This window comes from Neolamprologus brichardi, chromosome 14 (genome assembly GCF_056152115.1).
Source record: "Neolamprologus brichardi isolate AB-2024 chromosome 14, ASM5615211v1, whole genome shotgun sequence".
Taxonomy (NCBI): domain Eukaryota; kingdom Metazoa; phylum Chordata; class Actinopteri; order Cichliformes; family Cichlidae; genus Neolamprologus; species Neolamprologus brichardi.
The window spans coordinates 42,276,067-42,303,330 of NC_142117.1; the positions used below are offsets into that span (position 1 = coordinate 42,276,067).

At 47.4% G+C, this 27,264-nt stretch overlaps 3 protein-coding genes across 5 annotated transcripts in view; all 3 read right to left on the reverse strand.

Annotated features, from left to right (window-relative positions):
* Positions 1-919: 919 nt before the first annotated feature.
* Positions 920-6,839, reverse strand: rnf168 (ring finger protein 168). Its single transcript, XM_006809172.2, has 8 exons — positions 6,564-6,839; positions 6,123-6,308; positions 5,456-5,654; positions 5,157-5,227; positions 3,808-3,963; positions 3,551-3,633; positions 2,278-2,347; positions 920-2,206 (listed from the first exon to the last, which is right to left on the reverse strand). The coding sequence occupies exons 2-8, from the start codon at positions 6,267-6,269 to the stop codon at positions 1,628-1,630; spliced, it is 1,305 nt and encodes a 434-aa protein (XP_006809235.2). The 5' UTR covers positions 6,270-6,308; positions 6,564-6,839; the 3' UTR covers positions 920-1,627.
* Positions 6,840-8,352: 1,513 nt separating this feature from the next.
* On the reverse strand, positions 8,353-14,596 carry LOC102778873 (uncharacterized). Of its 2 annotated transcripts, XM_006809171.3 has the most exons (6): positions 14,334-14,596; positions 13,191-13,377; positions 12,819-13,102; positions 12,662-12,731; positions 11,662-12,427; positions 8,353-11,053 (listed from the first exon to the last, which is right to left on the reverse strand). In XM_006809171.3, exons 1-6 carry the CDS (start codon positions 14,442-14,444, stop codon positions 10,258-10,260), a joined length of 2,214 nt encoding a protein of 737 aa, XP_006809234.2. In that variant the 5' UTR covers positions 14,445-14,596; the 3' UTR covers positions 8,353-10,257. The 2 variants fall into 2 exon arrangements, with proteins under 2 accessions (XP_006809234.2, XP_087707504.1); XM_087851378.1 differs by lacking the exon at positions 14,334-14,596 and having other exon boundaries at positions 13,191-14,307.
* A 2,262-nt stretch (positions 14,597-16,858) lies between these two features.
* The window catches only part of nyap2a (neuronal tyrosine-phosphorylated phosphoinositide-3-kinase adaptor 2a), a 38,750-nt gene continuing 28,344 nt past the window's right edge, over positions 16,859-27,264 (reverse strand). For both annotated transcript variants that reach the window (XM_006809169.2, XM_006809168.2), the window contains one exon: positions 16,859-20,154. In XM_006809169.2, the coding sequence (XP_006809232.1) occupies positions 19,933-20,154 (222 nt within the window). In that variant the 3' untranslated portion in view covers positions 16,859-19,932. The remainder of the gene's footprint in view (positions 20,155-27,264) is intronic.

Consider the following 27,264-nt stretch of genomic DNA (forward strand, 5'->3'; position numbering starts at 1 on the left):
ATGTCCAACGTTTACCTGGATTCTTTATTCTTCTACCTGTCGTCTCACCTGTGGGAGCAGCCGCCAGACCCACAGTCCTCGCTCCGACTGCTGGATCGTTTCACACGGCTTTCGTTTATTCACGTATTTAATGTCAGTGCTTAATGTGTTAGACACACACACACACACACACACACACACAGCTGTATGTGCAGATCTACATACAACTCTACTGTGAGACCACGTGATGTCATAGAGGCTCTGTCAGGGTGAATTGTTTAATATTGTCATTCTTATGTTTGCCATTTGTACATAGGTTTAAAGAATCCTTTCTGTCCTCCCCTCCCCAGATCCTTAAGATTCTGGGAGGGGGGCAGTAGTGTTTCTGATCACAGGAACACCCTCTGTGAAGGTCTGTTTGATGTGGTAAACTTCCTCCCCTTTGTAGGGCTTCATTGTGTTATCTAGGGTGAGGGGAGATTGCCCTCTTCATGACCAAGGATGTTCCTGTGCTTTTATGTTATATGACCCTTTGATCAGCAGCGTGCCACACACACACACACACACACACACATTCTCACATAACACACACACAGTGCCTTGTCATTTGTAACCAAGGGGGGTTACGTGGGGAAGGTACGTGTTGTAAACTATTGTTTATTGTGTGAACGTTGCCAATAAAAGGGAGCGAGAGGGGGCAGTCGGGGAGGTCATTTTGTGATGAACTAAGATACCGACAGGCCTCCCTTGCAAGTAAAAAGATCGATCGCTGTTGCCTTGTCTTTCTTTCATGGGAATAAGTTCTGGGATCAGCGGGGTCTGATTTAGACCCAACAGGCTCCACCGATAATCGTCACATCATCTTGTAAGGGGAGGGTCGGTGGTTTGAACCCTGGGTGTCTGTCTGCCGACGTTCCTTTGGGCAAAATAGTGAATGGGGAGCTGCTCGTTCGTTAGTGTCAGAAAACAGGAAACGATGATGGTGATGTTTTATTTCTCAGAAAAACAAATGACAAACAGGTTGGCACGGCAGCCTCTTTAACCCCTCCCACTGTATGGCGCGGCCGGGTGAGTGCTGCATTCAGGTGACCCTGGGACAAACAGAAACTCCCACTTTCAACATTCAAACCATAAAAATAAATCAGATGTCACATGACCCACTGCAGTCAGCATGCATCGTATCCACAGTTCCTCACATCCTATCACGTGACACCAGTGACATCAGCAACAACAAGGAGACACATTCACACCACCTGACAAATCATCAACCAGACGTGGGCTCTGGGCGGAGTCACAGAAGCTGGGGCTGGAAATATAATGGTGACTCGGTGTCATCTGGCAAACGGGTAAAAATAACCTGACGGCACCGAGTCCTCGCCAGCGCTTCCACCAATGAGGAAGAAGCATTGCAGCTGAATGACGTGCAGAGGCAGGAAGTCATTCTCCAGCAGAACTTTTCAAAGTAAAACACATGAACTCTGTTCACGATTCCCCAGTGGGCGGTCACTGCCATCAAATCTGTGGACCGCCGTGTGCTCACCATGACGACTCACAGGTAAGAGGCGTGTCCACCTGTCTGGTCAGGATGTGTTTTAAAGTAACAACAGCGCTCAGGTTGACAGCTCAATTTATTCATGCAGAGGACACCTCAGCTGCTGAAGGTGGAGAACATCTCCGTCAAAAGAGTCTGTTTGCTCCCCTTCCCTGAGCAGGAGGAGGAGGAGCCAGAGGGCTTGGCGGTGCAGTTCTTTGGCGTTCTCCTGCAGGGTCTTCCTGGCATGATGGAAGTGCAGCCCTCCTCTTCCTCGGCTCGTCGGTGTGGGCGGAGCTGGTAGGCGTCTGTGGAGCCTTTGCTTCTGTCAGTGGCACGCCGTTTCTCCTCCTGGTCGAGCTGCTTCTGCAGGATGAAAGCGAGCCGCCTGTCCTCCTCCTCCTGCCTCCTCCTCTCCTGTAGCTCCTGTTCGGCCGCCTCCAGCAAGGAGAAGGAGGAGGAGCCAAGGAAATGGGCAGAGACTCGCTTGGTGTCTGCTGTCGCCTCCTCTGTGGCCTCCAGCTCCGAGCTCTTCCTCTTCACTGATGAGCATCCTCCGTCTCTGATTGCCTGACTCCCCGGTTGACGCTTGGCCACCTCCTCGGGTGGGCGGAGCTCAGTCTCAGGCCCATAATAATCCAGCTGAGGTGGTCTTCGTTCTGCCGGTAGCGCTGCCTCTGAAACAAGGATGTTCTCCTGAAACAGGAAGGCTGTTGTGATTTGGTGTTATATAAACAACACTGAACTGAACAGAAGTTCAAACTCACCTTGTTGGACACGAGGCTGGAAGCGGAGCTGCAGGTGGAGCTGGGCGGAGCCACTCGGGGGCACAGGAACCTGAAACAACAAGTAGAGATGTGTGAGGTCATACAGATGGCGTTCCCGACACAGTGAGTCGTTTGTCCACGGTTTGAGGAGGCACTTCCTGCTCAGTGATTTTAATTTCAGTTTGACGTCAGACACAACAGCCCGAGGCCTTCGTTATTATAGGTGGAGAGCCTGACCATGTCACACTGGACTGTGTGTGACTGGTCCCACACGGAGAAACAGGACAACTGGCCTACTGTACGCTAATGTGAGACATACAAAGCCACCCCCTCCCCCCACCAGGGAAGTCAGACCAGTGAGAACAAGCTGTCGCTGAATGTGGACAAAACCACGGAGATGGTCGTTGACTTCAGGAAGACTCGCTCCACCCACACACCACTCAGCATCCACGGTTCCACAGTAGAGACTGTTAACAGCACCAAGTTCCTGGGAGTGCACATCTCACCTCACCTGCACCCCTAACACCACCTCCATCACCAAAAAGGGCCAGCAGCGCCTCCACTCCCTGAGAAACCTGAAGCGGGCCAGCCTCCCTCCTCCTACCCTCGCCACGTTCTACAGGAGCACCACAGAGCTGACGAGCTGCATGCCCATTTGGTTTGGAAACTGCCGGCTACAACGGCTCATCGGAACATCTCTCCCTCTGCTACAGGACGTCTTTCACAAACGCTGCATCAGTAAGGCCTCCTGCATCGTGCGTGACCCCTCAGTCTTTTCCCTCCTCCATCCGGCGGACACTATCGCAGCATCTGGGCCCGATCCTCCAGACTGCAAGATAGCTTCAGACTCCTGACCTCACTACCAGCTCTCCCACACAAACCACTAACTGAGTCTATTGCACTCCACATACTACTGCCTTTGTAAAGACAGATGTGCTCTGTGGACAATCCTGCTCATGTTGATCACTTTAAATCACTCATACTGTGAACTGGAAAGCTGCTACGTTGGTCACTTCAAGGCCACTTTAAATCTGAATTATAAAATGTAAAGTTAGACTGTTATTGATCCTTTTTAGCTTAAGTGTATATTTATTTCTTACTCTTCCTATTATTGTTGTTTTGCACTGAATGGAGCTGGAGCCTCGCCGTCTCTTCTCTATATACTGTACTGTATATAGCAGAAATGACAATAAAGTTTACTTTGACACACTCCAGGTCATGTGACTCTAACCAGTCTTTCTCAATGACCTTGATCTTTAAAACAGTCGCTTACTTCTCGATGTGTCCCACAGAGGCCGCCTTCTTCTTCTTCAGTGGTGTCACAGCAACATGACCCCTGTCCTCGGGAGGAGGGTTCTGCCGAGGAGGGAAAGAGAGGGAAATAAATTTCCTCAGAGAAAGAATCTACCAACTGATCGCTGGTTAACAAGCCGAGACGCTTCAGAGTTTCTGATTTTTAATCAAATATTGGGGATTTTCTGTGCGGCATCTGTATCTATAAGCCTCTCCCAGTGTGGACCAACCACTGACCAGCTGATCACTGAGCAGTCTGGCCAGCCGCTCGTCTTCGTCCCTCCTCTTCCTCTCATCCCGCAGCAGCTGCTCTTCCTCAGCCAGCAGCCTCTGGATGTACTCCTCACTGGCCTTCCTCTCCTCCTCCTGCAGCTCCCGCTTCTCCTCGGTCAGCTGAGAGAGGACAGACACACCTGAGATTTACCTGAATGACCAAAGTGTGTTCATCAGGAGGTCCGATGCGGACGGACCCTTACACCCATCAGTATCTAATCGGCTTCCTCTTTGGGGCAGATGACACACAAACCACAGGCCATCATCACAACAGATCTCCTGCACATTATGAGGAAATTCCAGGACCTTCTCAGACCTTTAGGCCGAGACATCAGCGTGAGAGCACAGACATGTGAAAGTCACACACACACAGGAGAATATGTGTTTAACCCACTGGAGGGTGCTACTGCAGGCTGAGAGCTTCAGTCACAGGTGAGAATAACTACAGATGTGTTATGGCCACGCCCACCAATGGCTGAGCGGTCAGCTTTCACTCAACAACAGCATTTATGGTGAAAGATGCTAAATTTAATTTAGTTTTTCCTCATTTGAACCAAGATTTGAGGTATTTAAGTTTTATCAGTGATTTAGATCATTTATTACAGATTGTAAAGTAAAAGTACACATTAGCATAAACTCATAAACAAAGGTACACAATGACACATCTTAATAACTTAAATTATTACCAAGGATGAACATTATGACAGCCTGTGAATAAGACGTCTGACCACATCAAAAACACAACAGCAGCAGCGATGATGCTGGCAGGGTTTAACGTGGAGGCGGAGTCTGTTTATACCACCAAGCGTAAAGAGGCAGAGCCTTACTGAGACTGAAGGCAGATATCACATGTGGAAGCAAACAGGGGTGAATCTAAAGGGGGGCATGGGGCGCCTACTCACAGCTGCTACGAAACACATTTAAAAAAATAATTGTAAAAGTAGAACAGTCACAGGGTTTTATCTCCTCGCCATCAAACCTGTAGCCCCTCATCAGCTGCTGCCCTGCACAGCAGCAACGCGCCCACTTCTCCACACATGTGGACACACACTGCCAGCTCTGACCCGGCTCATCAGCAGTAATTATTCGTCTCTTCACTTCCTACAGTTCCCTAAATATTTACTGGTCAGCTTTGGCCCACATTAGAGCAGCCTTGACGTCACAATGCCTGTAAACAGCCATGTGTGCCTCATTAGTGGTTTAACATCCATTTCTATGGGGTCCAAATTAAGTCCCCGGGGTTCTTGTGCAACACTGAGGCTTCTGCACGTCCTCACACATCCAGAGCAAAAGACTGTGTGTGTTGAACTCACTTTGGTGATCTGGTCCTCATACTCTTGCCTCAGCTCTCCAGGTTCACTAACTCTGCGGAAACACACCAATGCTGCCCACGCGCGCACACAGACACACACACACAGACACACACACACAGAGTGGGTTCAACATCACATTGACCTATAAGAAAGCAGCTCTGCATAGTTCACATTTCAGAGTAATCCTTCTTTTTCTGAGCTTCCATCAAACATGCTGTTTGCCCCTCACCCTTTACAAAAGCAGTACCTTTTCCCCTCACAAACAGCAGTTTTGAGCCAAAGACTTGTGTCCGCGTTACCTGAGTGGGGGTCCTCGGCCTCACCCTGCCCGCTGAGGCGATGCTCGCACTGCCGGGGGAAGCAGGTTTGGATCCGCCTCCACAGTGTCTCGTTCACTAGCGTGTTGTTCCTGCTGTGTAACCGAGCCCAGGTGGAAACCCTCTTCCTGCACATGGGACAGCACAGCGTGGCTTTATCCACCGACTCCAGGAAGCACACCTGCACAGGTACACACACAGTCAGGCCTAGTTCTGCCGGAGCAGCCTGAGGAGAAGTCATATGACTGTAATGTGTGAGGTCAGGCTGAAGGTGCTGGCATCCAGCAGACCTTTGACCTCTGACATGAACATCAGCTCTGGAGGCTAAACGCCATCAGTCCAGTCACTGATTGGCCATTTAATTGGCTGCTGCTGGCCTGTTCAGATTAGAATGCAGGTGTGTGACTGGTGGAGCTGAAGCTCTCAGCGGGTCAGTTATAATTACCTTTATTTTAAACCACGTCTTCAGTCACAGGAAATGAAGCCTGATGATGTCATTCAAGGACAAAACGGAAACACACACAAAAAAGGTCCTGACTACTGCGGCACACGCACGCACACCCCCTAACCTGTCTGTGCACACACCTGCTGGTCGTGCAGGTAACTTAACACACCTGAGCTACACGCACTCATTGTGTGTGCATGTTACCTTGCAGAAGGTGTGTGTGCAGGGCAGAGTGACGGGCTCCATGACGATCTCGAGGCAGACGGGACACAGACAGTCTTCTTTGGACAGCGTAGTCTCCTGGCCCCGCCCCCCTACGTCCGAGCCCTCAACCTCTGACGCCGGAGACATCTTCCTCCTCTTCGACGTTACAGCTCAGCAAGGAAGGACCTAAACAAAGAGGAACTCAATGAGACAGGTAGTGCTGTACTTCCTCTCTCCAGGATTGAGCTGTCAAAGGAAACGTACTCGATTACTGCTCAATACTCCCCCTTGTGGCAGCTAGAGCCCGCTACTGACCTCTGACCCCAAGTTCCGCGAGCCAGTAAACAATCCATTCCTACAACAGCACCTAACGGGGTCAAAGTTCAGCTAGCCCAGGTGTCTGTGTTTCGGAAGTATGCCGTCACGATTACTTGGACTCACCTGAGCAGCCGGGCCGTTTAAAGCTTCCGTTGACGCTGACGTTAGCTTCGTGTTATGTCCGAACTAGCAGCGGTTCGTTGGCGGATTAAACCGCGGGAAAAACAGCGCCAAACTTATTTTTTCACCCCGGAAACAAACGGGGCTCATGGGAAACTGCCACGCTTTACCTGAGACCAACGGCTGCACGAAGACTGTCTGAGTTTGCCGGAGTTTAACCGACTTTACTGCAGCTAATCGGCTAGCACTGAACACCCGCGTGAACAGGCTGTTGGCACAATGCGCATGCGCTTTGGACCAAAACAATTTTCCCTCCCTCTCTCTCGTCGCTCTCGTCTTCTTCTTCTTCGTGGATTAACCCAATTCTTTTTTTTTCTATTTACTGTAAATAACGTACACAAACCAGAGATACCGCAGCAAACCCATAATAGAATAGCCTTTTTTGTCATTGTACATGTATTTCAAGTGTGGGTGCTCCACACCGACTGTGCATGGAATAAAAATATAATAAGTAAGACATCAGGAATAAATTACAGACAAGAGGAGTGTTTGTTTACAGTTTGAATGGCCCAGGTGAATAAGCTGTTTGTGAGTCTGCAGGTGTGGGACCTGACTGACCTGAGTGCCGTCAGGTGGTGCGAGGGGTCAGCTGTGATGTACCTGGCGATGGTCCCAAGGGGTGTTAGAGGGCAGCCATTAATTGTTTTGGGCAGTCTTTAGTACTAAAACCACACAAGTATTGCAGTTAATTATGATACTTAAGATGTTAAATAGTAAATCTACTCCCACCACTGCCGTAAAGACGAGTTGCTGAAATGCAGGAGCCAGTCAGGCTTTCTGCCTGGATCTATGGCTGGTTAATGAGCTCTGAGTGGAAGACTGCTGCCACTCCTCCTCAGCCTGTGGTTCGAGGATTCTGACAGAATGACTCAATGACACTAACATAGCCATCCTGCCCTCTGTAAGGCAGCATATTCTTTTTACTCCTTCATCATTGGATCAGTCCTTACTTTCTCTGTTACCACCTGATAGTGATGACCCGCTTGAAGCTGACGCTCCGGTGCGTGTGTCAAAAAAAATCAACACACTGCTTCAGAAGCACTGTGTCGACGCTTGATTCGTTTGGCCAGAGTCACGTGATCAGTGACGTCCGAAGCTTCATTTAGAGCCTGACTGCTCCGGTGTTTGATTCAATGGTTTATAAGGAAGCGACTCATTCACGGGATTTGTGGAGTTTTGATGGTGACAGATAGCGAACCACTGATATTTCTACTGAGAGATTTGGAGCCAGCGAGGAAGAGAGGAGGTTCTGTTGTGTGGGAGTATTTTGAGTAGATTTTGGTCGATCTGGTGGGTTTTCCAGCTTTGTGTTCTTGTTGTTTGCTTTTGTTTTGTGCGTTTATTTTATCTGAAAACGGGAAAAACAAAATGTCAAAAATCTGCTTTTCGTAATATAAATATGATCAAATAACTTTAGAAAAAAAAATAGTCTGCCAAATGTGCAGCAATTGAATGTATTTATTCTCTTTAGCTGATAGTTGGTGGGGCCCAGGTAGACTGTACAACTGCATCTCTACCAGTTTCTCTGCACTCCAGCCTCCTCTGTGCCACGTGAAGGGATTTTCCTTAATGCAGGAGAAATTATCTCCACGAAAAGGAGCAGGTTCGGCCATCGCACAGTGGAACTAATTCTCTTCTTAAATAAAAATGAAAAGGGTTACCTTAAATGCATCATGTTTTTAATTTGCAAGTCCATAAGCATTTTCCATTTCACAATCAATTCTACCCCCAGGTCAGAAATATGTTTAAACAAGGAGAGTTTACTGGTCATAATTATTTATTAAACAAATAAAACACATTTTTTTAACCCCCCAAAATACACGTTCAAAGCAACACAGCAGCGGCCCAATATCAGACAGAACTCCACTCTGTGGGCAATCATTACGAAGCAGTCGGTTTTATTTTGTGGATTCAAGCTGCTCTTCATATGTTTGGCCACCAGATGTCACCAGAGAGGACTGTGTTGAAAAGAGTAATGAACCGTTTTTCAATACAAGCTTCAGAAAGCTTCATTTGGCCATCACTGCCACCTGGTAAGCTGCTGTCTCTGCCAAGCACCAAAGCAGAGTGAAGCTGTTAGCCGCTCCTCCGAGAAGATGATTGGCTGCAATCCCTACAACACCTGAACAGGAAACTGAGGCTGCAGTTCCCAGACTCTCCAAAATTGGACCACAAAATGAAAAAATGTTTTCCGATTTGATCATGATTTCTGCAGCAAAATTTAAATGTTTGGTGTAAAGATGACAGTATGGATCCACCCTGCCTGCACCGGTGCTCAGACTGCTCCTGATGTGATGGTGCAGGGCAGATTGTCAGTACCAGCTGAACATCGTTTAACAGCCTACCTGAGTGTTATTGCTGACCACGTCTGTGGGTTTATGACCACGGTATACCATTTTCTGATGCTGCTGTCAGCACGATCACACAGCTCATCTCAAACTGGTTTTTTGAATATGACAGTGAGGTCAGTGCAGCCTCCACAGTCCTGTGAATGTTCAGCACTCTAACAGGTTCTAAATGCAGTCATAGCACATGTTCTGTTTCATCTTCAGATATGCTGAACTGTAGGTACTAACTGCTGCAGAGACATGTCCACACTGTCTCTTTATTTATCTTCAGCATCTGCATCCTGTCAGCTGATCATTACCTATAAACATTAAATCAAAAGGTCAAATCTGAGCTTCATCATTTGTCTCTCACTCCTGAGCTTCATCTACTAATGAAAATGAAAGCTGGATAAATGTCTGATTAAAGCTGGTCTCTTCTGATGTTTGCAGATCAACATCACGTTCATGGATTAAACGGGAGCTCCGCTCTTTACTCACCTGTTGCTATGGAGAATCGTTGCATAAGAGCTGCACTGATATTAATCACGTATGTGCTTAATGTCTGCACAGCTGTCTGATTCGAACCTACTTCCTGGATGAAGACTCTGCTCATACACACAGCGTGACTTTAACTAATCACATGTAAGTTTTAGCTTTAGCTGCATAAGTCGTTGAATTTAATGTACAAAATGTATTTGATTGGTAGACATTACCTTTGACACATTGCAGCTGCATTTTAATCTGAATTATTACTTCACGTTTATCGAGGGCAGAAAAATCCTTTTGAAGCAGCAGCTCCAATAAAAGCTCGTCAGTCAAAGGAGGAGTTTTATTCTACACAGCGAAACACAGCAAAGTCATTTCTTCACAGATGAAACAAACTAAATGTTTATTAGAGCTGCTGATTCCTCTTCTGTCACCGACTGAGGTCACGGTCTGTTTGATTTTGGCAGCTGAACTTAAATCACCACGACCAGGTGAGACGCCAGGTGAGAGTCACAGTCCGTTTAGAAGAGTTGTCATGTTACCTCCTGAGGCTGGAGATGCTGTCGGGGCCCAGCTACTCAACCCGAGACATGGGGGGGCGTGCGGCGAGTGCGAGGTGGTTTTGCAGCAGAGATCAAACATTTCCTGTGTCTTTAACAGGGGATAAAAAAACAGAAACCCCAAAGCAACAAACCGGCCAATCAATGCCGGCTTCAAGAGGTGGATGGACACACCCCCTGAACACAATCTGATGTGCCGCACACAGTCACGGGGGGTGGAGTCAGCGGGAATTGTCTGGGTTTTCCCGCTGGCCTGTTTCTGCGTCACTGTGCCGTATATTCGTGCGTCCATGGGAACGCGTCCGCCTGCTTCCTGTGCTTGCTGGCAGAATCGAGCGAGTCGTGCTCGCCGTCTCCACAGCGGTGTTTCTTGAGCTGGCGTGAGTCGGAGAAGCCCCGCCCACAGCGTTCGCACGAGTACAGCTTGACACCGGTGTGGATCTGCATGTGAGACTTCAGCTGGTTGGACTGGCGGAACTTGCGGCCACACACGGCGCACTCATACGGCTTCTCGCCGGTGTGCACCAGCAGGTGGCGGTGGTAGTTCTGAGGCGTCCTGAACTCTTTGCCGCAGTGCTCGCAGCGGTGAGGTTTGACACCCGTGTGCAGAAGCTCGTGCTGCTTCAGCTGCGATGCCAGCAGGAAGCCTTTGTGACAGACGGCGCAGACGTGCGGCCGGTCGCCGCTGTGCTGCCTCAGGTGGTACAGGTACAGGTGACGCAGGTGGAAGGCTTTCCCACAGGTGTCGCAGGTGAACTCTTTGTTTTGGGCGTGGCTCTTCTCGTGCGTGCGCAGCGAGCTGCTGCTGCTGAAGCTCTTTGGACAGACTTTACAGCTGAACGGTTTGACTCCGGTGGAACGCCGCCTGCCCGCCTCCCCGCCGGACTTTCCCCGATCGCCACCGCTGCCGTGAACCAGCTGCTGGTGCTTCTGCAGCTGGCAGTTGTAGAAGAACGTCTTTCCGCACAGGTCGCACATGAACGGCTTTGCCACGCCGTGAACGAGCATGTGAGTCTTCAGAGCCCAGGTCCCAGTGAAGCCTTCGCCACACTGATCACACCTGAGGAAGGAAGGACAGGTGAGGAAGGGTCAGAGGTTAAAGAAGACGACACACAGAAATCAACACGATCTGATGTTTTGAGTGATCAGCACACACAAACACGTGTTCACCGCGTGCTCGCTCACAGGGCGTCTGCAGTGCTTTACTGTATTAATCAAGCTGGCCCCACATAAATAAACCTGAACTGAACCGAATGAACGGAGCAGGAACGTTGACGCTGGCTCGTGTCTGCCTGCAGCGCCGCGCCGCGCCGCGCTCTGTTGGTGGATGTCAGCAAACAACCCGCCTCTGCTTCATGTGTGACGTCACACTGAAGCACTCATAAAATCACCTTCTTTAATCAGTTCACCTGCAGTCGCATAAGTCTGGTCTTCCTGCTAAGACCGCGCTGATGCCGTTCACCTGTGCACCTCACTCAGGTACGTTAAGAGACACAGGCAAGCGCTTCGCCCGAGGGTCAGAGTGCAGCCTGCAGCAGCGTGCGTATGTGACCCTCGATCGTTCAGGTGTGTTTTTTGTCAGATGTTGAGCCAATAAAAAGCAGAGATTTCTGTCAAATACCGAAACAGCCTCGCCGAGACAGAAAACATACGTGATCGTTCTCGTACCTGAAGGGCTTCTCCCCGCTGTGCAGCCTCAGGTGTCTCTGGAAGTTGTATTTGAGGCCGAAACTCAGGCCACAGGTGGGACAGGTGAAGGGCTTCTCCCCCGAGTGGACCACACGGTGCTGCAGCAGCCCCATCCGGCACTTGAAGGCCTTGTCGCACTCGTCGCACTTGTACGGGCGTTCCTCGGAGTGCGACCTTTTGTGCACGCGCAGGTTGCTGGCGGTGGAGAAGCTCTTGGCGCAGGTCTGGCAGGAGTATGGCCGTGCCCCGGTGTGCACGGTCTGGTGCTCGCGCAGGCTCTTCTTGCGCGTGAAGCTCTTTCCGCAGACGTCGCACATGAAGGGCTTGACTTTGGCGTGCGACACCTCGTGGTATCGCAGCGCCCCACTGGAGGTGAAGGTGCGGTCACATGCGTAGCACTTGAGCGGCGTTTTCTCAAGCCGGTGACAGGCCTGGTGCGCTCGAAGCTGACGTGGCAGCCTGAACTTCCTGTCGCATTGGTCACAGCGCAGCAGCTTGTCTGGGTCGCTCTCCTGCGCCTCGCGGAGACGGTGGGCGAGCAGGTGGCGCTGCAGCGTCTGCGCTTTGTAGAAACCTTTGTCGCAGGAGCTGCAGGGGAACGGCTTCAGGTGGCACGCGGCGTGCTTCAGCAGCTGGTGCTTCTGATGGAAGCCTTTGTCACACAGCTCGCAGAAAAACCGCTTCTCCTTGTACAGCTCCCTCCTCCGCCTCCTCTCCTGCTCCTTCTGCTGCTCCTCGCTCACACCTGAACAGTAAGACAGGAAGTCAGAGACGCTGCTGCAGGTTTGACAAACAGAAGCGACTGATTATTGGACCATCAGCTGTTCTGAAGGACGACATCATCGAGATCCTCACGTGCTAGGTCTTGACTAATCAGGCCCCATCTTAACGTAGCGCATCACGCCGTTAGAGCACATCGCTCTCACACCACAGGCTTACCTGTGGTTCGTACAGTATTTAAAAGTAGCAGAGCGCTCACCTGTCGGACCGCCGGGCACCTGCTGATCATCGTGTTTCTGTCCTGCAGGTTCAGACTTCGTCTCTGCTGCCTGGAAAACGCGATGGTATTATCGGTCACCACATACAGAACCATCAACCAGTCAATCAACCAGTTTGAAGCAGCTGTCGTCACTCACAGCGTCACACTGCTCTTCGTGGGTTTCATCACCTGGAAGCTCAGCGGCCGGCTGATCCTCACAGTCAGGAAGTGATGTCACATCTGCGGGCTGGATCATATCACGTGACACCTGAGGATCTGCAGAGAAGTGCGTCATGTCCAAAACACTCACAGCGCCGTTCTGCAGTGCGGTCAGATCGCTCTGGCCTGTGACTGGTGCGTGCATCGGCGGGCTGAGGATGACCACAGCCACAGCAGCAGTGGCAGCAGCTGATTGGACATCCAGAGACAGGGCGGGTGCATCTGCAGGAGAAACCAATGAGTTTCCTGTGAGACTTTAACCCAGGCTTTTGAGCCAAATGACTGTTCGACCTTTGACCCTGGGTCTCACCTGCCGGGCTGAACTTCACCGACGGTTTGGCCATCCTCGAAGCGCCGGGTGTGTTTCCGAGGCAACTCAGTTCTGCCCTGAGAGCTTCATTTTCCGCCTCTACGCTCGCATACAGCTCCCTGAAGACTCTGCAGATTTTACGGACTGCCTCTCTGGCCACGCCCCCCAGCACGGTGGACAGGTGAGCCTGCAGCACAGACGCATGGGTGACATGATAGATGCACAGGTGGAACAGGTAAAACATCTGATCTGAGGACCCGAGCGTAACTGATTTCTGATTACACAACCTGCAGACAGGCCCCGCCCACATCCACCTGAGGAGTTCACCCTGATGTCACAACATGCCGACTCTCTCGGAGACTGATGCTTGCAGTGAGTGTTCTCCATGACACGCAGCACGTTTTCAGTGCGAATGCCTGACTGTCGGCCTGTGGCACGAACACCGACAGTGCTGAGACAAACTTCTTACCGAAACCATCCAGACGTGGAACCGCTTCACCGAGGACGCCGTTTCCACAGCTCTTCACCTGCACGCTCAGTCATGTGAAGATGTCGTTCACAGATTTTCTCTGCTTTTATTTATCTTTTTATTCTGTGGACAGTTGGTGCATGCACAATGACCACAAAATGCATTTCCAGGCCTTCCTAAACACAGGCTCCCCCCAAAGCTGTGTGCTGAGCCCGGTGACGCAGCCCCAGCTGTTTACAGATGACGCCATGATGCCTCATTTCTACTGAGGGTGGTTAGCGAGGCTGCACCTTTAAGGTTCGGTGCTGTTTTCTTAACCTTAAGCTTCTGTTTAGGTTAAGTAGAGGATGATGACGTCACCTGCGGCAGGTGAAGGTGAGGCTGCGAACAGATCCGTTTACGTACAGCCTGACCTGTGGTCATGTGAGCAGTTACAGCTATACCATGCGCGTGCACCACACTTCTGGACAAACCTGAAGGCATGCGCACTTCAGAGCTGCATATACCTGGGTCAAAGATCAAACACCTGCCTCCAGGCGTCTCCTGCGTGTCAGTGGGCGGGGCCAATACGTGTTTTTTACCCTCATCCCTTATTTTTTGTAGCATGTTTTTAACGCGAAACCGGAAGTGACGGCGGATTTTGCTCTCACATAATCTTCACCTAAGCTCCTCACCTGGCCGTGCTCCGCTCGCGCGCCCTCCCTTCCCAGCTCGTGCACAGCGCTCCCCACGGCTACCTCCATGATCAGCTCCACCTGCGAAGAGAACGTGCTCAGGGCCGCCATGTTGTCTTTGTCCCGCGCGCACACGTTTTCGGAGGACGAACCGACCGAGGAGGGTTCGGGTCAGCCGGCCCGGGTCAGAGGTCAGACGAATACACTCTGCGCGGGATGATTCCCCGCTCTCTTTGCAGCCAACATGGCGGTCTGACGCGATGGCTACTTCCGGGTCAGAAGGCGAATCTCTCTTCTTCTCCTTCTTCGTGGGAGGACCGCCGCCTGCTGGAGGAAAGGTGAAGCGCTCAACAAATTAACTGAGCGTGCGCACCCAGAGCGTCTGCGGCGACGTCATCAGAAAAATGAGAAAACTAGAAAAAAAATCATAATTCATCCTAACATAAAAGAGGTACATTTAAAACGTCAGAGGACATTTATCCAAAAAACGATGTTATCATACTGAAATGTATTTATGAACATCAGTCCAACAATGATTAAAGAAACAAAGATGAAAGATTATAAAAAAGAAAAAACTGTTACAGTGTAACAAAGGTCAACACAAAATGTGAAGAGAAAAAGTCCTTTACTGTACGTCAAAAGAAGAAAAGTAGAATAAAACAGAGCAGTTGGGAGTTTTTCATTCAGCCATCTTTTCATACACAGTTAAGCTTCACAGCATCTACATTTATGGAGAAAAAGGTATCGTTCATAACAGAATGCAGATGTTATTATCAATCCCGACGATGGAGTCGCCCTGGACTGCATGCAGCTCCACGTGCCGTTCCAAAAAGCTTGAACCCATTCACAGTAAAAAAACACGTGATCTTATAAAAATCGTATTTATTATTTTGATGTTTACTTTTAGGGGAAGAGAAATATATCTTCTTTGTATAACCCTAATCTTCTCATTCTTAAATTCTTTAAGAATATAACTGGGTTTGGACAAAATAGCTCTGATCGCCTTGTTTGTGTCACAAAAGTCAATTCCTGCTCTGCTCTGCTCTGTCAGTCCAGAGGAGACCTTACAGAGCATAATATCTTCTTTATCTTTGGTCTCAAAGGGACACTTTTATAGTTCCGTCAGCGTATCTGATGTTCTTACAGGTAACAAGTCACATCCTCCTCATCTGTAAAATGGGCTACAAGCCGAATCCCTTTGGATCTCCATTCATCCACAGATTATTTACCCAGTCGAGGTACCTGTTGTTGTACTGTGAGGAGTAAAGTTGTGTTTGTATATTCATTTCCATTAAAGAGGCACCTGCTTATGGAGATCTGAGAGTTTAACTGGTAATGAGCTGCAGTCTAAATCACAGTGAAGCGAAATGAGTAAATGTGGCAAATGCTGAAAAACAAAACCTGTCTCCCCATTGGTCAGTCCAACATGTGACATCCTGATGTGTCGCTCAAACCCTGAATGTTTAATGAGCCGAACAACATTTTTAAGTTTAACATAGGAGTTAAGTACCGAAAAACTCAGTGACAGGTGACGTTTAATAGAGCTCTATTGGCCCAGTAATAATTTTTTTAAACAAAATTGTTCATCTGTCATCACCTCAGATCGTCTCCAACCGTTTCCCAGCCCGCCTCGCTCGCTCAGTGTGAGGCCACAGCCTCCTCCCAGTCCTCCCACAGCAGCACTGCAAAGTGGAACCTGCTGCTCTTACCGACAGCTGAGTCGACGCTAAATCTCTTCTTTCACATGTCTCCAGAATAATGATGTGTTTCTGTGCACCACATCCAGAGCTTCCTCCGTCTTTGCCCCCTTATCAGGTGCGATTTTGGAAAGTATTTATCAAATGTTTATCAAATGAAAAATGAGAAAGGGAGATTAAGAAAGTAGGCAGGAGTACTAAGAGGCTTGGTGTGCAGATAAGAGAGATTTCAAAGGAGAACTAAAAGGCTTAAAGTGAGCTGTATGTGAGGCTGGACACCACCGAGATGAGAGCTTGTATCGATTGGCAGAGACAGAGCTGACAGGATGTGGAGAAAGGATGAGTTCAGGCAGGAGGCAAGAAGACGACCTCAGAGAGGTTCATGGATGCAGTGAAAGAGAACATGCAGAGGGTTGGTGAGAAAGATGAGGATGATCCATTGTGGCAACCTGTAAAGGGAGCAGCTGAGAGAAAAAGAGGAAGCACTTTAATTCCTGGACTTGATTTAATCACCTTTTAAATTCGTATTGCTGATGCTGTATTTTTCTTATTTGCATGTAAGGTGAGCTGGTGTTGTGGAACCAGGCGACCTCCCCGACAGAGCAATAAGATTCTGCTGGATTCCAGAGGGAGATATATTTCTGTCTGCAACACGCTGGACGTATTCTTGCTAAGTGTATTTAAAATCAGAATCACAGAGAAATCTTATGTCTGAAAACAGACACTAATGTTTTACTCAGCATTCTTTGACCTAGTAAAACCAGGAATCTGAATCCACAGTGATAAACTATTTGACTCCAGTTTAATGATAAAAATGGCAAAAGTGTGTTCATTAAAAATCTGATTTATTTTCATCACAGTGTCACAACAGTCAATAAAAATAAACACAGACTCTGAACTCGTTCACCTGGACCCTGATCCAGGAAGCGGCTTCAGCAAACTCTGAACTTCCTGTTCCAGAAGATTCGAGCTGGTCCAATCAGCTCAGAGTATGTTCAGCCTGACAGACCAGGGCAAAGGGTCAACAAAGAGCACTCTGTCATCGTCACAGACTGAATAAAGTTTGATTTAGATCAGCTGAATCCTGATGTGACCTTTGACCTTAAATCCAACGATCGGAGCCAGTTTGCCCACAGCATCTGTTACAGAGCTGTCTGCATGCGCTCAGACACGGTTCAAACATTTCAGGAGGAGACGTTTAAATCGGGAACCTCGGTCTGATCCGCTCTGAGTCCGTGCTCCTGATCCAATCTGGATCCTGCAGAGTGAGTGCTGTGGACTCCCTGCTGTCTGGTATACCCACTGAGAATGTGTTAAGGTCAGAGGTTACAGTGAAGTGTTTATACGAACCTCGCTCTGATCTCTGACAGCTATTCTACGAAATGGAAGGTCAGTTAAATGGTTGGGCTGCAGGACTCAGGGTGGAGTCAGAGGGAACACCTGCCAGTGAAAAGGTGAGTCTGTTGCCACGGTAATGGACTCAGTTTAACTGTCTTTCAGGAGTTTTAACTGAAGCTGATTTCTGGAGCAGGAGCCTGATTCAGTGCCAGCACTCAGTCACAGAGACACCTGCCCACAGGTGAAGTACATGAATGAGAGTGAAACAGCGCCATCATGTGGACAAAATGAGTCTTCACTGACCTGATTTTTATGTGACTGACCTTTACATCATCACCCCGAGCCTTAAGCCAGGTGTCGTTTGAAGAATAAAATATTTTAGTTTTTCGTGTTGCATGGAGGAGTCATGTGACACTCTCAGGTCATGTGACTGTTCCCTCATGACATGTATGTAATTACCTCACATACAGTACCGTCATCTTTCAGTGACACAGTAATGATGTACATGTCGGTCCCTCTCTCTGACCGGCTGCTGAGTCTACAGCCTGTGCTACGGCTGCTCACACTCGGGCACAGAGGAAACGAGGAAGACAAACTGAGCAAGCTCAGGAAGTCTTTGTGGGAATGGACATCATCATCATCATCATCACGTTACCTGGCTGCACAACTGCGTTCAGCATCATGGGATCAGAATCTGCACTCTGCTGTGGTTCTGCTGTGTAACGTTCAGGGACACTGAGCGCGGTGGGAACAGATACAATGATTTAAACATTTCTCTGATCGTGGGAATGATCGTATGTTTCACAGACACTGATCCTGTTCATTGATTAATCTTAAAATTTCTCAGGACAAGTTAATAAAGTTTTATTTTAATATCGACTTTTACAAACTGAAGTGCACTTGGTTGATTACAGGAACAAAAAGCATCAAATCGTGAACAAGGACGCCATAGATGACATGATCACACGCCGTATTGATCACAGCGAGTGAGAGTTTGTGTGCATATCCAAATATGAAATCTCCCCATGGCTTCGAGAACAGCTGCGGACAAGATGGTCAACCTCTGTGGCAGACAGGAAGTCACGTGACCTCAGAATTGGAAGACACGTGCGGTCGTTTACACGTGGCCGAGTAGGCGCGGCGTGCACGACGACGAGGAACGGGCCCTCATAATTCCTGTCAAACGTTGATGTTTGTAGAATCAGCTGAGGCGGAGACGTCACATGACTCGATTATAACCCCGCTGAGATGCTCCTCTGTTACACAAGAGCGAGGTTGCTCTGACGTCAAATGCCGGGTGCTGCTGATGTCACATGATTTCCTGTCCTCCATCTTGCCTGTAGTCAGATGCCACGTGGCTTCAGGCTGATTTACATTTATCTGATATCCCATAATGCTTTGCTTCAGCGCTTTGATTTGACATCATGATAATCAATCAGCTCATTCACCAATGATCAATAAACTGCATTCATCAATGAAAGCTTTCTGCAGACCGTCATCATCATCTACTGCCCCCAAAGAAGTGACCTTTGACCCTGACAAAGCTGTCTCTCCCTGTTGTTGATGACAGTCGGGGCAGCTGATGAGAGCAGACGAACAAACAACCTGTCAAAATATTCTCTTTTCAAAATAGCTTTTCTCCTCTGAATAAAGTGTTTCATATAAAACATGGTCACGTCCTGTCACACACCGATGAGCAAGCTTTAACTTTTAAATATAAAAACACGATTAAGCAACATTTTCAGCCTTTGTGTTACATACTTTATAAAGGACTTTTTTCTGCTACACAACCGTCAGACTTAAAAAAAAATCAGTCTTTTACAGATAGAAAAATAACGAGTAGAAAGACGACAGAAAGCTCTGCTACACCCGGATGACCACGCCCTTCTAGACTCTGATTGGATGGCAGGAGAACACCCGCATGAGTGTGTGTGTGAGAGTTTGTGTGTGTGTGTGTGTGGGGGGGGGGGGAGCTGCTTATCAGGTAACCTCAGGGGCAACTTCCTGCTTAACCCATGCAAGGAAACAGATTGGCTAATCAATATCTAGATCACTGGGAAACCACGCCCCTTTTCTCTGTGAGGACGCTGATTTGGATGGGGCCTTTTCCTGGAGGTGAAGCTTCCTTCCTAGAGGGCTCTGTGTGCGTGTGAACATTACTGCACAGATCGACTGATTTCTCTGATTATTCTTCTGATGGTGACACATGGACACATCAGGACATCTGCAGCTTTACTGTGGTTTGTTCTTTAAATGACAAACATACCACGAGGAGGAGCAGGTCCACCTGTTAGTTTCTGTATACAACTGAAGAACGTTTGCTCTTTCATGACTATTAGATTCAGTTTAACTTGAATTCATGTAAAAGAGTAAGATGCTCAGAAGGGAAGAAAGAAGTTTAGTCAGATGACTTTCAGCAGCTCTGCTCTCGTGAAACAAGGAAGGAAATGCATCTTTCATCACATTCAAGCATTCATGGTGGAACCTCATCATGATCATCATTGCTGTGTTTCTCCGTTTTACACAACACTGTTTGAGTGTTTCATGGCGCGAGTATTTGTCTTTCAGATGGCGGTGTCCCAGAACACGGCGGCAGCATGGCCAGCGGCAGTGGGCGAGGCCGAGTATGGCGGTGGCTGCTTCCTCTTCCAGCTGGGCAAGATGGGCATACTGTCCTGTTTGCACAGATTCTTATCTGGCCGCTGACGAGCTTTGATCTCTCGACATAAAACTCTCTTTTTCTCAATCATCTCCATCATGGTGGCGTCGCCACATAGCCATGGCATCTGGACACAAAGAACAGCTCGACATCAACAGACCCATACCTCCCTTCTCACTGCAAACTACACTGAGACACAACGTTACTGTGATGTTTCACACAACTGCTGGCTGTGGACGCCCTGCAGGTCCACATTCCTATTCCTAACCTGCTTTCTTTGACCCTGATAAAAATGTCACTGAGGTCAAGGAAAAGAGAGCCTGAGGACAGGATCGACCTCACATTTGTTTTTCCTCCATGATGTGACATTGGATGTCTGAAGTGCTCACACTACAGTTTGCAGAAGATGGACTACAACACCTCTAACTTCCCTACAACATTGTTTTCTGGAGGTAATTTATACCAGAAAAGTCTGTGAAATATAAGGTTTAACTTCAACCTTTCTGTGAAATATGACATCCAGGGTTAGATTTACTAATGTCTGTAGCAAGGCCGTCTTTTGATGTTATAAATGTGCTGGTCAGTTTTAAAGTCTTAAATAATCAGGCCCCATCTTATCTTAATGACCTTGTAGTACCATATTACCCTATTAGAGCACTTCGCTCCCGCTCTGCAGGCCTACTTGTTGTTCCTAGAGTATTTAAAAGTAGAATGGGAGGGAGAGCCTTCAGTTTTCAGGCCCCTCTTCTGTGGAACCAGCTTCCAGTTTGGATTCAGGAGACAGACACTATCTCTACTTTCAAGATTAGGCTTCAAACTTTCCTTTTGTTAGGGCTGGACCAGGTCTATTTATTTGTTTGATTATTTGTTTACAATTTTATACTTTGTAAAAGTGTAAAAAGTGTAGTTCTTTTTTTTTTTTGTAAAAAACAGTAAGATACATTTAAAATGAGTCAGCAAAACACACACACACACACACACACACACACACAGTATTATGTATAATCTTGTATACTAACTGTATCTCTGAATACATAACTCTATTACCAATCATGTTGTCATGTTGTAAACAATAATATGATTTTCTGCCTGTTTGTGGATCTGATGGGTTTTAAGTCGTGTGACCGTCGTGAATTGACATTGCTTTGAACAAAGGGTTCGAGGCTTCATCAGTTTCCTAATGTGTTTACAACGAGCTCTGTAGTATTTCATATGGGCCTTGGGCATTTTTAATCTGTAGCTCTGCTCTAAAAGAACGTACGTACCTGGGCCCGCCTACTATGCTTGGTGTAATGAACCGCTGATCTGTACCATAAGTCATCCTTGCGGGGGTTGTCGGAACTATATGCGCAGTCGCACTAAGGACAGATGTGCTCAGAGGCATGCCCCGTAACATGTATGGAGCGGTCTATCGCGGCAGGAATAAATTGTACAAAGTCCATGTAAGTTACGATAATACTTTGATAAGTATGATAAGTGTGTTTCTAATGTAAGGTATGTTGCTGCGTTTGTATTGTGAGCTATCTGAAAACCTTTTATTCTTTACTTACGTTACTTACTTATGTGCTATTTTTTAGCTAGACATGTGTGTCATGCAAGCTAGCAGCACCCCATGAGAAACGGGCCAAAGTGTTAAGTGTTTACCGGAGTTTGCACCCTTGGCAAGCGGACTGAGGTATGTGATAAGAGGTGATCTGTTGCTATATTTTATTTAACTGAACTGTATAACTCCTTGATGCTGTTTGAAGTAACCCTTTTTGTTTTATTTAATCTGTGACTGTATATCTCAGAATTACTTGTTTGAACTTACCTGAATTCACTTAAGCTCATTGTTGTTATTACTCATTGTTATAGTTCAAAAGGACTGTACGGTTATCAATTTTTTCTTATTTTATAGTTTTCACGGTGCTCAATGTCCAGAGAATGAGCCGGATGTGGTGAGGAAATAAATGGCTGCACCCGTTAGAGACTCTTCTGTCGTTCTTGATGCCAAGGGCTGCTACAGTGAAAACTCATCGCTGCTTTGCAGCCATCTACACTCGTCTTATTCTTTCGTCGAACTGTGAGTAAAGGAATGTATCGCATCACCCAGAGACTGCTGGATCAGTAAAGGACTCAAAATATGGACATTATAAATACAATGTCATGCACATCTGCATCTTGTAAGCTGTGTGAGCAAATGATCTTCAACATGGCAGTCTAAAGTAATGCAAGAAAGAAAGACCTCTTCTGTATTTAACACAGTAGCATGTAAACTTGTGATGCTGAATATCCCACATTTCTTGCATCAGAATGTCTAAGACTGAATCTGGGCTTTATGCTATCAGTTGTACTTCTGTAAAAACTTAAGTGGCAAATTGTCTGATTTGAGGGCATCATTAGTATTATTATGTGTTAAATTATTTGGGTTTCGTTGCCAGTCTGTGAGGTTAAAGGTGTAAATATCTAAGTTGAGTGTTAATAAGTCTGAAACCACCACTCAACCCATTTAAGTTCAGATATATACACTTAAAAGGGCAGGTGCAACAAGCCAAAAAATAAAATTAATAATAATGTTGTCCCCCGTTGAAGAAATAGACAAATCTACAGAGGCACAACAGGCCAGGTCCAGCTCCAGAGAGCGAAGACTAACAGAAAAGGGGCAGGAGATGCATGAACAGGAAGCCAAGAAAAATGAAAGGTCATTTAGCAAGGCATATGAGTCCTGGAAGGAGTTAGCAAGAGGAGTTAGAACAAAGCTGAAAGGTTTCTGCTCAAACGAAGACCTTGTTAGAACACAAACAGACATTAAGGCTAAAGAAGCATTAGTGCATGAACTGTATGAGCCTATCCGACGTAATCATACTTCTACTCCAGATGTTGTCAAGAAAATGGATGCATGTGTTGCCCTAACAACAGAAATTTGTGATCTCATTAGTAAACGACTAGAAGATATAGATAAGATTTTTAATGACAGGCTCGAGAAGGAGCGTGTAAGGATGATATTAAGTAAGGAGGAGTATGGATCTGTTTTTGGGAAAACTGAAACAGAAACAGTTATTTCAGAGCATTCAAAGGGCTCAGATTCATACTCCAGAGCCACCTCTACGACTTCTAGCAAACGTGTGGATGCCGAAGCTGACCTTGCAGCTAAACTAGAACAGGCGAAGGCAATGCAACGAATACATGAACAGCAAGCCAAGTTGAGTAGCCTAGAGCATGAGTGGAAAATCAAGGAAGCACAAATGATTGCAGAAATGACAGCAAAGCTAGAGGAAGAGAGAACTAAACTGCAACAGCTACAGGCAGAAAATGAGGTAAAAGTAGCAGCAGCCAGAGTGAGAGCTTACAACAACTACGACGGATTGGAAAGCCTTAAGTATGAACCAGATGACAAATCACAACTTGATAGCCAAATCATTGAATCTCAGAATCCATTGAATCCACAGGCTGAATCATTTCGACCTCAGTGTGCACCACCTGAGATTTTGCAAAAGCAACAGGAGGTCAGCTTAACACAGGAGCTTGCAAGCTTGTTTGTCTCCAACCGTCTGCCTGCACCTGAACCCACAGTGTTCACTGGTAACCCTTTAAAGTTTATAGACTGGAAAATATCCTTCATGGCATTGATTGGCCACAAACCCCTCCCCGCCTGTGAAAAAATGTTGTACTTGAAAAGTTATCTTGCAGGTGAGGCACGGAAAGCGGTTGAAGGATTCTTCTATCGAAACTCAGAAGATGCATATCAGGGTGCCTGGGAGATTCTTCAGGAGAGGTATGGAAGTTCATTTGTCGTCCAAAAGGCTTTCAGGGATAAACTGATGAAATGGCCAAAAATAGCTCCCAATGACCCAGTAGCCCTCAGAGAGTTTTCAGATTTCCTTCAAAGTTGCACCGAGGCCATCCCTCATGTTAAAGGGCTGGCAATTCTAAATGATTGCGAAGAAAATCATAAACTTCTCAAAAAACTGCCCGAATGGCTGGTACGCAGATGGGGTCGCGTTGTTGTGGATGAACTAGACAGATGTCAAGAGTATCCACCATTTGCTCATTTCACCAGATTTCTACAAAGGGAAGCTAGAATAGCCTGCAACCCCATTGCTTCTCCCTTCTTATTAACCACTAAAGTAACAGACGAAAGGCTTCCTAAGAGAACCAAGGCACTCAGCACCAGTGCTCAAGCTAAGCACTCTGCAGGTAAACCAGGGACCTTAATTTCAAAGCCAAGACCACCATGCTTCGTCTGCAACGATGAAACACACGGTGTCGCAAAGTGCCCAACCTTTGCCACAAGGCTTCCTGATGAAAAGAGAGCTTTCATTCGTGAAAACCGTCTTTGCTTCGGCTGTTTAAGAAAGGGTCACACTAGTAAAGAATGCAAAAGAAGGCACACATGCACTAAATGTGGTCGAAATCATCCAACTTGCTTGCACATAGAGAGAATTGAGGGAGCCAGTGAAATGTTAAACAGTGACTCACCATCTGCAGGAAATGAGACAAAGGAAGTCCGCAATGTCATGTCACACACATTGACAAGATACTCCTCAGCTACGTCTAGCATTGTTCCAGTTTTTGTGTCATTGGCAGAAGACCCCCACAGTGAGATTCTCACATATGCTCTGCTCGACACACAGAGCGATTCAACTTTCATCTTGGGAGATCTGGTCTCTGCACTAGACGTGAAGACTCAGCCTGTGCAATTAAAGCTCAGTACAATGACAGCAGTAGACACAGTCATAGCTAGTAAAGTGGCTTGTGGATTGCAAGTTCGTGGGCTCCATAGTGAGTCGCATGTTCAGCTACGCCAGGCATACACAAGGGATTTCATCCCAGTCGATAAGTCTCACATTCCTACAAAGGACACCGCACTTCAGTGGCCACATCTGAGGCAATTGGCAAACAAGCTGCAGCCACTTCAAGACTGTGAAGTGGGATTGCTGATTGGCTATGATTGCCCATCAGCACTGGCCCCTCTAGAAGTCATTGTAGGGTCAGAAAACCATCCATTCGCTCAAAGAACCGTGCTTGGCTGGAGCATCATAGGATCATCAAATCCATATCTTGATAGAAAGGAACATCAGAGCTTTGCGCACAGAGTGGCAGTAAAGGAAATGCCATTGCCTCCGGTCAATGATGTGTTAAAGGTCCTAGAAATGGATTTCAGTGAAAGAAACTATCAAGATAAATATGTTTCTCAAGATGATGTTCATTTTGTAAAACTCCTCGGCAGCACGATCACAAAAAGGAAGGATGGACACTATGAGATGCCACTTCCTTTCAAGGGCAGCTCTCCACCCATGCTGCCAAACAACAAGCGACTGGCTGAAGCTCGTTTGCAACACCTCAAGAGGAAGTTAAGGTCCAACAGGCAGTACCATGACCATTACACAGCATTCATGGAGGAAACCATCAGCAAAGGTGTTGCAGAACCAGCCCCCCCGGCACAGGCGGGAGAGACAATTTGGTACATCCCACATCATGGGGTGTACCATCCTAGGAAACCAGATAAACTTAGGGTGGTCTTCGACTGTTCAGCCAAGTTTCTGGGCATCTCTCTGAATGACACCTTATTGACTGGCCCTGATCTGATAAACTCTCTAGTAGGAGTTCTCTGCCGCTTTAGGAGGGAAGCAGTAGCCATCACCTGCGACATTGAAAAAATGTTCCATCAGTTCTATGTCCCACCCAACATGCGGAACTACCTGAGGTTCCTATGGTGGAAGGGCGGTCAGCTGGAAACAGAACCCCAAGAGTATCGAATGGCAGTGCACCTTTTCGGTGCTGGTTCTTCTCCAGGGTGTGCCAATTTCGGCCTTAAATATCTTGCACAGCAATGCGAAGCCGATTATCCTTCGGCGGCTGCTTTCATTGAAAAGAACTTTTACGTTGATGATGGACTAACTAGTGTCCCATCAGTCAGAGAAGCTACAGACCTGATTATCAATGCACAACAGCTGTGTAAGACTGGTGGTTTACACTTGCACAAATTTAACTCGAACAAGGTGGAGGCGCTATGTGGTGTTGCGCCTTCAGAAAGGGCAGTAACCACTGGACCTCTCAACCTTAGCCTGGATTCAACAGCGGAGGGTCACGTACTTGGAATTCAGTGGTCAATAGAAAGTGACACCTTCAGCTTCAACATTGACAAAAGGGATCAACCCTCAACTCGTCGTGGTATCCTGTCTGCAGTTTCCTCCCTCTACGACCCTCTTGGTCTTGTAGCTCCCTTTATCCTGAGTGGTAAATGTATTCTCCAGGAGCTGTGTCGCATGGGCATAGGTTGGGATGATCAGCTCCCCGATAGCCTACATGCACGGTGGGAGCAATGGAAAAGGGATCTACACAGGCTAAAGGAAATAGCGATACCCAGATGCTACCATCCTCCAGATTTTGGCAACATAGTGAGGGTGGAACTGCATCACTTTTCAGATGCTAGTAACATAGGTTATGGTGCATGTTCCTACCTCAGATACAAGAATGGAAAGGATGAAGTACACTGTAGCCTTGTGTTAGCCAAAGCAAGAGTTGCACCAACAAAGCTCATGAGCATCCCAAGGCTGGAGCTTTCGGCTGCAGTAATCTCCGCAAGGCTAAGCGTCATGTTAAAAACAGAGCTCGGCATGCAGATTGACGAGGAATTCTTTTGGACTGATTCCCAAGTTGTATTGGCCTACATCAACAATGAGGCACGGCGATTCCATGTGTTTGTCGCAAATCGTGTTCAGCTAATCCGAGAAACCACAGACCCTGCTCAGTGGCACTATGTGGATACGGCAGAAAACCCAGCTGACCACGCTTCGAGAGGTCTATGTGCAGGGGACATTCTGTCAACGAACTGGTTATCAGGTCCTAAATTTCTATGGAAACCTGAGATACACCCAACACTACATTTTTCACCAGATTTGCTAGTTTGTGACCCTGAAGTTAAATCGGTGAAAACCTTTGCCACCCATGCCAATGAGCAAAATGACATTCTGAACCGTCTAAGCCGCTTTTCCAGCTGGACAACGCTCATTAGAGTAGTTGCAAGAATTAAGAGACTAGGCATGAAGGCAGATCGTGTCAGCAGCATTGTGACGGTAGAGGAAAGGAGAAAAGCTTGTGAGCTAGTAATCGGTCTGGTTCAGCAACAAGCCTTTTTGCAAGACATAAAGACACTTCAGAAGGGCAACTCTCTTCCATGTTCTAGCCCCCTAAGCTGTCTTGATCCCATCTTAGATGAAGGACTACTTCGTGTCGGTGGAAGACTGACAAAGGC

Bases quoted from the DNA above. Each gene is read 5' to 3' on its own strand.
- rnf168 (XM_006809172.2), bottom strand. From the start codon at position 6,269: ATGTCTCCGGCGTCAGAGGTTGAGGGCTCGGACGTAGGGGGGCGGGGC. The intron at 5,655-6,122 runs GTAACATGCACA...GTACCTGTGCAG, and splicing joins GCACACACACCTTCTGCAAG to GTGTGCTTCCTGGAGTCGGT. The intron at 3,634-3,807 runs GTCAGTGGTTGG...CCTCCTCGGCAG, and splicing joins GACTGCTCAGTGATCAGCTG to AACCCTCCTCCCGAGGACAG.
- LOC102778873 (XM_087851378.1), bottom strand. From the start codon at position 13,500: ATGTGGGCGGGGCCTGTCTGCAGGTTGTGTAATCAGAAATCAGTTACG. The intron at 13,103-13,190 runs GTGAGACCCAGG...TTTCTCCTGCAG, and splicing joins GGTGAAGTTCAGCCCGGCAG to ATGCACCCGCCCTGTCTCTG. The intron at 12,428-12,661 runs GTGAGCGCTCTG...CTTACTGTTCAG, and splicing joins GGTGCCCGGCGGTCCGACAG to GTGTGAGCGAGGAGCAGCAG.